At 55.1% G+C, this 13,432-nt stretch overlaps 1 protein-coding gene across 3 annotated transcripts in view; it reads right to left on the bottom strand.

Moving 5' to 3' along the window:
• Nucleotides 1–2,594: 2,594 nt before the first annotated feature.
• PTK7 (protein tyrosine kinase 7 (inactive)) overlaps nt 2,595–13,432 on the bottom strand; it is a 34,596-nt gene continuing 23,758 nt past the window's right edge. For 2 of the 3 annotated variants that reach the window (XM_054290383.1, XM_054290386.1), the window contains 16 exons: nt 12,570–12,717; nt 11,539–11,669; nt 11,000–11,266; nt 10,660–10,793; nt 10,164–10,299; nt 9,952–10,071; nt 9,657–9,806; nt 9,285–9,435; nt 8,818–8,945; nt 8,319–8,531; nt 5,133–5,288; nt 4,718–4,950; nt 4,109–4,189; nt 3,877–4,028; nt 3,621–3,799; nt 2,595–3,426 (listed from right to left, as the gene is read on the bottom strand). In XM_054290383.1, coding sequence (XP_054146358.1) covers nt 3,266–3,426; nt 3,621–3,799; nt 3,877–4,028; nt 4,109–4,189; nt 4,718–4,950; nt 5,133–5,288; nt 8,319–8,531; nt 8,818–8,945; nt 9,285–9,435; nt 9,657–9,806; nt 9,952–10,071; nt 10,164–10,299; nt 10,660–10,793; nt 11,000–11,266; nt 11,539–11,669; nt 12,570–12,717 — 2,540 coding nt within the window. In that variant the 3' untranslated portion in view covers nt 2,595–3,265. The remainder of the gene's footprint in view (nt 3,427–3,620; nt 3,800–3,876; nt 4,029–4,108; nt 4,190–4,717; nt 4,951–5,132; nt 5,289–8,318; nt 8,532–8,817; nt 8,946–9,284; nt 9,436–9,656; nt 9,807–9,951; nt 10,072–10,163; nt 10,300–10,659; nt 10,794–10,999; nt 11,267–11,538; nt 11,670–12,569; nt 12,718–13,432) is intronic. The other variant, XM_054290384.1, reaches the window with a different exon arrangement.

The raw sequence follows: 13,432 nt of genomic DNA, 5'->3' as shown, positions 1-13,432 counted from the left end.
TTTTTCATTACGTCACTCCCAAAAATACACAATCCCAACCCCCATCATTCTGCACTCTTTGGGTCTGGAGCTTGTCCTAGCTTTGGTGACTTTCCATTTGGGTGCTTCCCTGTAGTCACCAGGTCCTGTCTGCAAGGCAAGCAGGCTGTGGAGCCTCCAGGATGTGTTGGGACAAAGCAGAGCCCCCAGTCCTGATGCTGCTCCCAGAACCAGCTCACTGCAGCCATGCTGTACCCTCCCACCACGTGAGATGCCAGAACAAGGGTGGTACCCCCAAAATCCTTGGCATCTCTGGTCTCTAGCCATGGCAAGGCTGAGATTCTGCTTGGCTAGGCCACCACAAGTGGCTTGGCTGCAGGAATCAGCCCACAGAGTGCAGTGCTCCTACCTGGAAGGACAGCAGACAAGAAAGTCCACAGGAATGGAATGGGTGTGAGAAGTGGAACAAAAGGACATCAAACAACAGCAAATGCACGAGACAGGTCACTGGCAAGTTGTAGAGCACACAAGCAGCAGTGCCACAACACTCACACACTTCAGAAGGGTTGCACACACACTGGGGGGGCAACAAGAGGGACATGAGGCTGCAAGGAGAAGGCACATCCTGATCCCTCTGTCCCCAGCAGGCACAGTGCCACCAGTCCCACACTATCATGGAGGCAGCCAGAGGTCACGATGGCAGTCACCTGCTGCCAAGACTACCATGCCAGGGAGCACCAGATCCAGCAAACCAGACCTGCTGTCCTCCTCTAGAGAGGGGCCCAACATCCAGCCACTGCCACAGCTTAGCTTGCCAAGAGATCTTGGTTTGGGGAGAGTCCACATCTCCACCTGCAAGTGTTGGAAAAGGGACAAACACCTTTGGTAACTGGCAGAGCAACTGCCAGCAAACTTGCTTGCACCCAGTTTCCAATCCAGGACCCAATCTGAGCTCAGGGCCAGCTAGCATATTCCAAGAAATGAGCACTTTCCCCCCTCCAGCATCTCCATAACCTCTTTGGGCAGCAGAGATGGGAAGAGGATCCTGGACATACCTGGCCCATCCCTGATTAAAGCAGAACCAACTATGGGGGGTAGTTCAGGACTTCTCTGGTCCAGCGTTGGGTATCTCTGGTGATGATGATGATGATGCCACAGCTTCTCTGGGACTCAAATCTTTATTACTCTTGAGGGGAAGCATTTCCCCTAATACCAGAATGAATGTCCCTTGTGCAGCTTGTGCCCACTGCCCCCAGTTCAGCCCCATCAGGGCTCCTGCCAAAGCTCAGATCTGTCTGTATAACCCCCCCAAGCCAGGGCTGTGCAGCCAAGTGGAGCTGCTTGTGCCTCACTGTGGCTCCAAGGGACAAGCCCTTGCTGGCCTGGCTCACGTTCATGCTGTGGGACTGGGGCTTCTTGTGCACCACGTGCACACCTTCCCTCGCCCAAGGAGACTGCCAGGACCCTACCATTGTTCAGAGGAGAGGGCTGCACACCACATGTGACAGCAGGATAGCCCCCAGGGTCCCCATCCAGGCCTGGCCCTGCCACCATCCTGCAAGAAGCTGGAAATCTCCTGTAAAAACCCACAACCCACTGTGGGCTGTGGAGCTGCCACAGAGGTGGGTGCACAAACCCAATCAGTACCTGAAGTGGGGGCAGCCAACCAACCTTAGGGAGAATGCCTGATGTCAAAGGACAAAATGGAAAAAAATATCTTGTGTTTAATTTGAAATGGAATAAAACAATATGTGCATTTTCTGGCAACCATAACGTTTCATGGTGACCTAAAAGTTTTGTTTAAAAGGGCGACAGGTTAGGAATTCATACACAAAAATCCAACATCAAAAATATAATCCTTAAAGTGAGAAAGCAGAAGGTAAATCTGCTCCCATTGGCTTCTCTGAATCTATGAATGCACAGTGGTTTTTTTAGTCACTGTGGTGTTTCAGCCAGTGGCAGAAAGTGATAAAGAATTGTGGGCTGTAATTTAATAAACTCTGTGATCCTGCAAGGGTGTGTCCTAACTACTTCAGTAGAAAAAACCCTGAAGCTGGAAATGCTGCAAGAAGAACTGTGTACATGTTTTCTGAGTCACTTTTTTTACCGTGTTGCCCAAAATTATAATGCAAAGCCTTGTCCTGTTTAGGTATGCAGGCATCTTCCTAAAGCATATAAAAGGGCTAGACAAACAAGCTTCCTGAATAACACAGGTTTAATTAGAGTACCAAGTAAAAGATTAGGCAGGTTTCACTTCAGAGACCCGGAAAAAGGCATGTGAATAAATACCAGTTATGGTGGGCATTTGGGCCAAGGCCAGCTATCCACAACAACCATGAGTGGTTGTTTGCCCCTGGAGTCTTGAGAGGGACATTTTCTCTTGGAGAGCAACTCATGACTGCCCAGAGAGACAGCAAGTGCTGAGGCAAAGTGCTCCCTCAAGGCACACAGGACTGGGAGCAGCACCTCAGATTCACCTGAGAAGGGGGCAAAGGGGTTAAACACAGCAGACAGATGCCTGAGGAACGAGCCCCAAACCCTTCCCAGGAGCCATGTGGAGGAAAACCGCTATCTGACCAGCAGCGTTTTACAAAGACAAAAAACCAAAACAAAACAAAAAAAAAGCGCCTTCTTTATTGAGAGCAGCACGTAAAAACCCAACAAAACCCAACCCTTCTTGGCTGCAGTACCCTCCACTCAAGCAAACAAACTAACCCAACTCTAGGCTGCATTCCAGTAACAGAAATACTATGGTGGGGAGGAGTCAGCGCTCTGGAAGAGGGAGACAGGGGGCTCTGCCCAGAGTCATAAGTACAAAAAAAGGCACAGGGTAACTGGGAAAGGTAGTGAGCTCCTTCATATGCCAGGCACTTTGTGCTCCTGTTGGCTGGCCTGTCCCCACGGGCAAGGGGAAGGCAGGCATGCCTAGCACAGACGGACGGACGGACAGAGGCCGGGCCAGGCCAGCAGAGGTGGATGTGGTGAGCAGGGACGCCCGAGCTCTGCCGTGGGAGGGGCGGCTGCTCCATCCACACCAGCAGCCTGAGGGCACCGGGCTGAGCAGGCAGGGGGCAGGAGGCAGCAAGGGCTGTCTTTGGGACCCACTGGGGAGGGGGCTGGGGCTGGGGTACACTGGCTTGTGCTTTGAGTCCAGCAGCTGCTGATGCTGAGCTGCTCGCTGGCGCATCGGGGTCAGCGAGGGGCTGTGTGAGTGCCAGGGGCTCCCCGGGCACGCACAGACCCCGCTCCACCCCGCCACATCCTTCACCAGCAAGGGCTGGGGGGCTCAGGCTTTGCTGTCGGCTGGGCTGTCCCCAAGGGTGGTGGCAAGCTCGCTGAAGGAGGGCCGGTCCTTGGGGCTGGGGGCCCAGCAGCGCTGCATCAGCTTGGCCAGGCGGGACGGGCAGCCCTCGGGCGCCGGGAGCTTCGTCTTCCCTGACTGGAGACCTGGCACGAAAGGGAACATTGGCAAGGGGAGTGATCCTCTCTGGGGGATGCAAGGAGAGCAGCAGTTCTCCATGCAGGCTGGGACAGCCTCCCCAGCCAGACCAGCACTGTCATCATACAGCCCATCTGGCCCCCTTTACCACAAGTAAAGCACCTTGTGCTGTCCCCTACAATTCCAGGGGTGCTCCACGTACCTGCTAGCACCTCATCATCTGCCAGTGGAGTGTAGGGCATCTCCCCATGCGTGAAGACCTCCCACATGAGCACCCCAAAGGACCACACATCCGACTTAGTGGAGAACTCATCTTCCAGCACGGCCTCGGGCGGCATCCAGCGCAGCGGGATCCAGGCCTGGCGGAAGTGGTAGTACTCGCTGCGGGGGCAGGACAGGCAGGCAGTGAGACCTGGTGCCATTTCACCCCCTCCCAGTCCCCTGTCAGGCTCCCTGACCTGTTGTACACGTCCTTGCTGAGGCTCAGGGAGGAGACCTTGACCTGGCGCTGGGCGCTGACCAGGCAATTCCTGGCTGCCAAATCCCGGTGCACGAACCTGCCGTTGGAGAGGTGCTCCATGCCCAGGGCCACCTGTGTGCACAGAGACACCTGACCCCAGAGAGCTGTCAGCACTGCCTGCCCTCCTTAGGCTCCCCAGCCCCAGAGCCCTTCCAGAGCTGCACGGTCACCTTGTGTTTGGTAGTGAGCGGCTGTGGCTTCAGAGACTCATCTTTGCTCTTGGAGATTCTCAGAAACTGCTTCAGATCCCCCTGGAGACAGAAGGAAATTCAGAGTCAGCACCTCCACATACTGACAAGGCTCACTGGTCCCTGCAGTGCCTGGATGTAGCAGGCACACAGATCCTCATCTCCTGATCCATGGTTCCTGCCTGTTCTCCTGGGACCTGCCTTGTAGGGCAAGCCAGTATCTTGTTTCTCGGCCTCAACTGGCTAAGATTAGGACAAGCAGACCTGAAATCTCCAGGTTTTTTATGTCCCAAATTTATTTCTCTCCTACAAACCCCAGACTCCTCACAGCCCTTAGCCATTCTGCAGCATGGAGTCCCACAACTTAGCTTGTATGGCTCAATCTAGGAGATAAACCAGAAATTAGGAGATTGCAGAGGACAAAGTCATCTCCAGGTCTTGCAGGAGACCCCTCCAGAGGCTGGGAACAGCACTAAGCTCAGCCTGGTCTCCTTACACCTCAGCTGCCCTGTGCTGCCAGCCCATTGCCACACTCCAGGCCCCTCTCCCACTGCTGTCACATCCCTGCTTCCCTGCTGGCAGGGCCCTTACCAGGTCCACGTACTCCAGGACCATGTAGTGAGGCTCAGCCTCGCGGCACAGCCCCAGCAGCCGCACCACGTTGGGGTGGTTCAGCTTCCCAAACATCTCTGCCTCCCGCCGGAAATCCAGCTGCAGCTGCTCATCCCTCGTCTGCAGGCTCTTCACCAGCACCAGTGCCTCGCCCTCACCGTCTTCTGCACCTTTGGCCTTGGCCAGGAACACTTCACCAAACTCCCCCCTGCCTGCAAGTGTGGGGAAGCACAGGGGAAGGCGGCGTGCATTAGGACAGCAGGTGTGCCTGACATTCCAGGGGCTGCAGGGCCCTCTGCACCCAGCACATCCTGGTTTCTGGCTGGGACACGCTGGGGTTTCAGCCACAGGTGTCCTGCTGGAGTGGGGACACGGGCAGGGTGGCCCAGCATACCCAGGGTTGTGATTGTCTGCAGGTTGGAACGTGGAAAGTGCATCTTGTCCGCGGCGCTGTGGCGCTTGCTGGCCCCAGAGCTGCTGCCCAGGCTGGTCAAGGCCACTTCTTCCTGAATCTCTGCTGTCATCTGCCCATTCTGCAGCAAAGCACCGCCTGCCAGGGAAGCACACACAGCTGCGGCATCCTGCCAGGCCACACAGTAAAAGCTCAGCCCCTCCTGGGGCTCTGACACACTGAGCACTCCAGCCCCAGGCAGCAGAGAGGTCTGGCCTCAGTTTTTGCCCCATCTCTGGCAGCCCAGCAGCCACCCCTGAAATCAGATGCTGAGCAATGGCTTTGGTCCCAGAGCCAGCCAGCCCCATCTGGCCTTGTCCATCCCACTCAGTCATCCCCAAGCAGTGGCTACATCCCAACTACCATTGACAAAACCCTCCAGGGCAGCAGCAGGAGATGGGATGGGCAAGGCAGAGGTGGAGCAGATGGACACTGCTCACTATGGCCACAGTCTCTTGATATCCAAGAGACTCTCAAGTCTATCTGACACCAGCTGCTGCACTCTGATGTCCCTGCTCCTTACTCACTTCCCAGCAAGCCTTGGGAATGTCCTTGGAAGTGCTGAACCTGTAAAAATCCAGGCTGGTCTGGTCTAACTGGCTGGGTTAAAGCAGTGCTAGGAAGTCGTTGCAATCAGCCCCAGCAAGCTTTCTGCACAGAAACTTCACTAGAAATTTCCCTAGCACAAACACAAGCCAGAGAACAAGACAAAACATTGATTGCCTTGAGAAAACAGAAAACCCTGCATTTAATAGGCAGCTTGAAGAGCAATGACTGCATAGATGGCAAACCTTGATTTTGAATGTATTTACTGCTTGGATCAGACTGGTTACTAGGAAGAGGTACTTTCCATAAGATGAAGGCAGGAGTTGGAATTTAAAGCAGGGAACAGCCCTGAGCCAGGGTCACTCACACCCCTCCAGCATCACCACTCCATTTCAGCTGCTCCTGGAATAAGCACTAGGCAAACAGCCACACAATAGGAAATTTTTAACAAAATTAAGACAACCCAGCACAAGGTAAATCCAACAGAGTCCCACTGCCTTCGGTTTCCATCACAGGCTGTTGCATCACACTGTGTGTACATGCCTGCTTACAATGCACGTGTGCAAGGCAGGTTCCAGCACACCCTGAGCAGGCCTGACCACCGTGACAGGGACCATGGCTTTGTCACAGGTAGGGCTGGAGCTGTGAACACAGATAAGTTGATTTAAGAGCCATGGCTACTGACATCTGTCTGCTGTCACATGGTGGAGTAAGATTTGCAAAGATAAAACCAAAAAAACATCACTTACCCTATAAATCAAAGCTGGATGCTCCTCACACTCCCCCTGCTTTTACATTCATTATCAGCAGGACTGCCTGACCCTCTGCTGTCTGCACTCGTGACTAATCTGTCTCAAGACCACAAGCTTGAAGCCAAGAAGATAACACAAGACGACCACTGCAAGTGTGCCAAAAAAATGCAGAAGGCAGCAGAGTGATGAGTGTGCTGCCACTGAGAGACAGCACCAGCAGGCAGCAACAAGAGCCACTTTGGAGAACACACATGTTCATGTTTCACAGAGCCTGGACAAGGCACTTGGTAACAAAAGAACAGGAGGCTTCATGTATCCAGCACTCCAGAGAGGAACCAAGTGTGAGGAAGCTGCAGGCTTTGCCCACCTGCCTGCTACAGACACAGGAGCATCTCCTGGAGGAGACACTAGCACAGAAATCAGTCCCCACAGCCATGAGCCTCCCCAAATGTCTGTATTCAACAACAACAACAACAACAAAGCAGCAGAGCCAGCCATGGATACTGAGAGCAAGGTCTCCTCACAGAGGATGTGGCACAGCAAGGACGTGACCTTGGAAAGTAACTGGATGGTCAGGAGTGCACTGATCTACAGGAAATCCATAGCAAAGACCCACTGCAAGTCCATGGAGAGATTAAATCTGTCTGGATCCTAAAAGCACTGGAAAAGTCAGCTGGTGGTCAGCCAGGGAGCGCCTGTAGGTACTCATGCAGGTGCTGAAACACTTTGTGTCACCCAGCTAACAAGGGAGCACATCAAAAAGGGACAAAGAGCCAGATCTTTGAAGACTGTGGTGAATGGAACAACTCCACTAGAGCTGACAGCAAACACAAACCACTTCTCCAGAGAGGCTGCAGAAGGACCAAAAAGGAGTGTAGACATCTGGGAAGCTGGGTCTGCTTGTAAGAATGAGGATGCACCTGGCAGCTAACCTGGTTCTAAATGAAGGGAATAAGAAGAGACAAACTCCAGCAGAAAAGAAATATAATAAAGACAGGCCAAGATAAAAATCTGAGACCACCTCAGAAACAATTGAAAGAAATTCTTTCCCAGGAAGGGCATGCTGGCCAGAGCCTGCTGGCACAGGTGAGCTGCCTGTGACTTTTCCACTGAAAGATCTCACAGCGGTGGCAGATGCAGAGCACAAAGCTGCTGAGATGCTCATGCATCCCTGCTCCTAGGAGGTTCCCCACAGCCAGACTTCTCTTCTGGAGGTTTGGCTCTGCTCAAAGTGCCAATGCAAGGAGAAAACCAGGAGGCAAACCTAGCAGTTATGTTTTGCCAGGCCCTCACAGCAAATTGCACATGGTCAGGATGTGGCTGTTTGCTGGAGAACTGGGAGGGGGAACATCTGCATTTATGGGAAGTATGAATGGGGAGATCCAGGGAATTAGGGACAGAAAGCTCAACTGCACCCCACCACTTACAAGTCCTCACTGGAGATAACAGAGGGAGTTCAGTGCCACATCTTCCCTTCAGCACCAGGAGCTGCTGAACTCTGATTTGAAGAGGCCAGCAGAACATTACTGTTCCATTACACTGCACCAGGGATCCTTCCCTCCCCTGGAACAGTGATCCCACGTGCAGGTGCTGGGATGCAGGAGTGAGACACAACTCAGCAGGCAGAGATGGCACAAGGTGAGGCTGGGATTCAGGTTTCACACTGACTTGCCCATTTCTCACCTGGCAGCAGGTCTCTGCCACCAGGCAAAACCCACAGAGTGAGAGACCAAGGGTTAGTTGTCCTCCCATCCCCTGGGAGCTCCCTGCCCCTCAGGCTCTCCAGCACAGGGACAGGGGGCTGTGGTGAAGCCCCGACCCTCAGGCGTACCGGCCTCACCGTTCAGACACTCCATCTCAGGTTCCTCGCCCTCTGGGTGCTTCTTCAGCCTCTTGGCTTTCCTCCTCTTCTTACAGTAGAACATCAGCCCCAGCACAATGATAATGTAGGCAACAGCTGCCCCCACTGAGAGCCCAATGGTCTGGATCATCTTGTAGGGGGTGTGGCTGGCAGGTCCCTCATCCTCTTCTGCTGCTGGCTTGTCTGTGGGGCAGAGAGCATCCAGCACATGGGGGTGTGGAGGGATTTTCCAAATCCTGGCTCAGGAATGTGCTGGAGGGATGTGAAAAGCCCCCAGCCCCCTACCCACTGCTGTGGCCACCTCCTCACCCAGCCACAGCACACTGGGCACATCCCACAGCACACTCTGCTGCATTCCAGTGGGGATGCTGCTGGGACTGCCTGGCAGCCACAACCACAGCCAGAAGCAGGGCCTAGAACTGCCAGGGATTCCAGGAGGTCATGTCCCAGCCCTGGGCACCCTCCTTACCTACAACATAGAGGAATGCCTCCCGGTGCTTGATGTTGCAGCTGTTGCCAGCGATGCAGGTGTATTTTCCAGAGTCCTCGGAGGTGACGTCGTAAATCACCAAGGAGCCATTGGGCATGATCTGAATCCTGCCAACCACACACACAGAGCTCTTGGCAAACACCAAAGGGCAGAGGCAGGCCTGGAGCACCTGCAGCCCCACATCCCCAGTGCCATCAGCTTCCATCTCAGGCTGTGCAATGCTTAAGAACAGATGACTGCAGCTCAGTCACAGCTTGGCAGGCTGTGGCAGAAAGGGAAACCCTGGGGCCAGCACAGTCCAAGTCCTGGCACGTGGAGTCAACTACGTGCCCACCAAGCTACGAACCCAGGATAGCACCACTGGCACCCTCATACTGGGCAGGGATGAGGGATACTTGGGAATGTCCCGCTGTGCCACGTGTCAGTTTGGAATGGAGGCTGTGTACCTGGGCAGGAGCTTGCCAGGATCCAAAATCTTGTCCTTCCCTTTCCACTGGATGTGCGGTACGGGGTCCCCCTCTGCCTGGCACTGGAACATGGCTGTGTGGCCCGGGTACACCGTTGTGGGCTCTGGCTCCAGCTTGAAGGTGACGTAAACTGAAGGCAGAGAACTCTGTCAGCTCCTGGGAATGGTGCTAAGCTTCCACCAGGGAGCACGGCCAGCACGGTGCCACAGTGGCACGTGCCCTCCCAGGCTGCATGCTAAGCCCTGACAGACTGTGAGACACAGCTCAGGACCAGGCCAGACTCTGCTTTCTCTGCCCCCCAGGCCAAGGCAGCCCAGCAGGAAACGCCCCTGCCTGCCACAGAGCCCTCACCTGCTACCACGAGCTGCACGGTGGCGCGGATCTCGCCCTGCGGCCTGTTGGAGGCGATGCACGTGTAGTTCCCCGAGTCGCTCCTGCTCACCTTGTGGAAGGACAGGATGCCAGCATTGTGGCTGACGTGGGACGGCAGGCTGCTCCCATCTGCAGACAGGAGAGCACGGATGCAGCAGTCGTGCAGGACACACAGGGCCACACTGCTGCCTCACCCATGGTGGAGGTGGGACAAGGTGAAGCTCCCGTGGCCTCAGATGAGAAGCAGGCACACCACAACCAAATTCCCCCTGACCTGTCTTAGTCCACTGGATGGTGGGTTTCTCCCGGCCCGTGGCCGAGCAGGACACTGTGACCTCCTTATCAAACTCCATGCACTGCAGGGGCTGAGGTGGCGGCGTGAACTTCAGCTTCTCTGCAACACACAGAGGCGATGTTCAGGCTCCCGGAGCTGGAGGTGCCACCCCTGCAGCCACCAGGGAGGGACATGAGGGGCTGCCAGCCTACCCAGCACGTGCACGCGTGCGTATCCCTCGATGCTGCCCGCCGGGGTGCTGCTCACACACTTGTACATGGTGCCGTCGTACACCTCCACGTTGTTGATGCGCAGCGTCCCGTTCTCCGAGATCTCGAACCGCGAGTCCTGCCCAGAGCGGGGGAAGGAGCGGGGCACAAGTGACGCTGTCACCAGCCCTAGGCTCAGCCCTGCCTTGTGGCACTGCTGGCACGCCACATGCCACACCGTGCTTCAGATAAACACTGCTGAGACCCGCACCCAGACCAGCGGCAGGGACCTTTTCTTAGCCCAGCCCCAAAAGCACAGGGCTGACTGTCAGCCAATTGTGCACCCACACATCAGGAGGATGGAGCTAGTGCCAGGAATAAGGCCAAAGTGGGGGTGACAGGGAAGCTGGGCCTAGGAACAAGGTGAGAAACAGCAGCAACAGAGCAGGTGCCCAGCAGGAGTGCCCACAAGGGGCAAGGGCTTGCCTTGTGGCCTCACCTCAGAAATGGAGACGCCGTTGCGGTACCAGGTGACGGTGGGCTTCAGGGAGGCCTTGCTGAGGCAGTGCAGGTATCCTGGCTTGCTCTCCTCCAGCTGGCTGTCCTTGGGCATCTCCACCCATTTGGGTACCGCTGGGCACAAAGGCAAGGGGTTACACAAAGCCACTCACTACCGTCTGACCAGCAGCAGTGCAAACACACAGGCAGCGTGCAACCCGCAGCTCAGCCATGAGAGGTGTCTCTCTGTGTCAGTGAGGTAATGAGCCACGCTGCCCAGCTCATCCTAACCCCCCACCCAACCCCTCTTCTGCTCCCACCCTCCTCAGAAAGTTTCCTACTAGCCACAGTGATGCTCAGCTCCTGTTTCTTCTCTCCAGCCTTGTTGGCAGCGTGGCACGTGTAGATCCCTGCATCCATCTCGGTGATACTAGTGAAAATGAGCTGCTCTGCCTCTTGGTACACCCTGCCAACAGTGGGAACTCGTTCCTGGTTTCTCTCCCACCAGACCTGGGGTGTGGGGATGCCCTGTGGGGCAGTGCAGGACACGCGGTGCCCCTGGTTTGCTGTCAACACCTTCGGGGAGAAGGGCGCCATGTCTTCAATCTCTGAGGGGAACAAGAGACCACAGGGCTCAAAGAGGGCAAGAAGATGTAGCCAACCCACCGACAAGAAGATGCAGCCAACCCACCAACACCATCATTCACAGGGGAGGCACCATTTAAAGGTGAGAGCACACAAACTGTTTGCTCCCCTCATCCAGACAGCAAGGACAAACCATTGCATGTACTGACCCACTGCTATATTGTCACATAGCTCCAGGGTGACACTGGAATTCTGGGGACCCACTGCCCACCCTGTCACCAGCCCCAGACCTCACCTGCCAGCCGCAGAGTTGCCTTCAGCACCAGAGTTTTCCCCCTCTGCCCGTGGCCAACGCACTTGTAGACACCGGTGCTGCGAGCCCTCACCTGGGTGATCAGCAGGGAGCCATTGGCAAACACGGTGGTCCTGGGCACGTGGGGAGAGCAAGGGCTCAGTGGGCATCTCTACAGGACATGGGCCACAGCTACAGAGCTGAGATGTCCTGCATGAGCCCGTGAAAACAGGAGGGGCCACGCCAAAGCTTCCCACCACACGCAAACAAGATGGTTGGGATAAGTTCTTAATGGAGGAAATGAGCTCACAGGAGTTTTTTTTCTTGGTGAAGAGCTGGCTCCCACCAAAAAATGCATCAGCAAGCAGGAGCCAGTTCTGGGAGCACACAGAGCCAGGAGGGGGCAGGGAACACAAGGTGGCGCCCGGGGGCTGCCAGCACCCAGATGGCACTGCTTGCTTTCCAGTCTGGAAAAGACATCCCAGCTCCAGGATCACTGCCCTGCCCTGCAGGCTGCCCCATGCTTGGGCTGTCTGGGGCTTAGAAACACTCCTGGCTCTGGGGATCACCATGCACATGGATGTGGAAGTGCAGAGAGCCATGGGCCCAGTGATTGCTGTGCAGATGCTGGGGGTTGGGAGGTGTTCCCAAGTCTGGGGATCACCATGTGATGGCATCTAGTACTGGGACACATCCCCGACTGAATTGCCCCAAGTGGGTGTCTGGAGCTTGAGCTTCCCTGGCTCCATGGAATCACCACATCTGGGGCTGAGAGACATCCCTGACTGTGGGGCCGTCATGCATGGGCATCTAGAACTGACAGCCTCACAGATTTGTGTGAGGACAAACTGCTCCCTGAGTCCTCTTCAGGTAAATGCCATGCACAAGGACCAAGCCCCTGCTAAACCCAATCCCCATGACCACTCTGATGTTGTGTGCTTGCCCTCCTGTACAGGCAGGGTTTGACCTCTCCCGTCTGGAACACAGTGCCCCTCTCCTCCCAGCCCTGCCCCCATCCCTGGGGTCCCTGTTACTTGGATCTGTTGGTGACAGGGTTGTCTTCAAAGAGCCACTCCTGCGTGGGAGGGGGCACGGCTGCAAACTGGCAGTCGAACATGGCCTCTTCGTTCTTGGTCACAATGAGGTCCTGAGGGACGATCACTGCCTGAGGAAAGCTCTCATCTGCAAAGGCACAGACCACAGGAGGGTGAGGGGGACAGGAGACTCTGGTGTCCCCACACCAGTGCTCTGGGAAAAGCTCAGAGAAGAGCTGGGTGTACCCTGCAAGCCCAAAGGAGGCAACCGTGCCAGCACAGCTGGAGTTAGGGACTCAGAGCCCAGGATTGCTGTGGGAGCTGCTCAGAAGGGGAAAACCCCCTTCTGTTTCCAGCAAGGCACTGAGCACCCTGGTTCCTAGTGAACAGATCAAAGCTGACACTGGACAGCAAAATTCTCCTGTCCAGTTCCAAATACTCCTCTAATGTCAGCAATTCCTGCCCTCCTTAGGACTTGCCTATAAAGGCCAACAGGGCATTTACCCACATGGCAATGACACTAGCAAAACCAGAAGCACCTACAGCCTGCAGGGTGCTCCATTACAAAAGAAGACAGCATAAATCTGCTCCAGAAAGACACAGGGATGAATTAACACACACAGACAGGGCTGGGCTCCAGCCTGGCTGTGATGGTGTTTCACAGGGTTTTTAGGATGAGGGAAGAGACAAGAATGTTGACTTTATGTTTCAGAAGGCTTGATTTATTATTTTATGATATATATTATATTAAAACTATACTAAAAGAAAAGAAGAAAGGATTTTATCAGAAGGCTAGCTAAGAATAGAAAAAGAATGATAACAAAGGCTTGTGACTGACTGAAATAGTCTGGACAGCTGGACTG

Source organism: Melozone crissalis, unplaced genomic scaffold, assembly GCF_028551555.1.
Source record: "Melozone crissalis strain CALT ecotype California unplaced genomic scaffold, PUWL_Pcris_2 ptg000081l_1, whole genome shotgun sequence".
Lineage (NCBI taxonomy): Eukaryota > Metazoa > Chordata > Aves > Passeriformes > Passerellidae > Melozone > Melozone crissalis.
The sequence above is the reverse complement of the archived record's forward strand: the minus strand, read 5'-3'. Positions and strand labels throughout refer to the sequence as shown.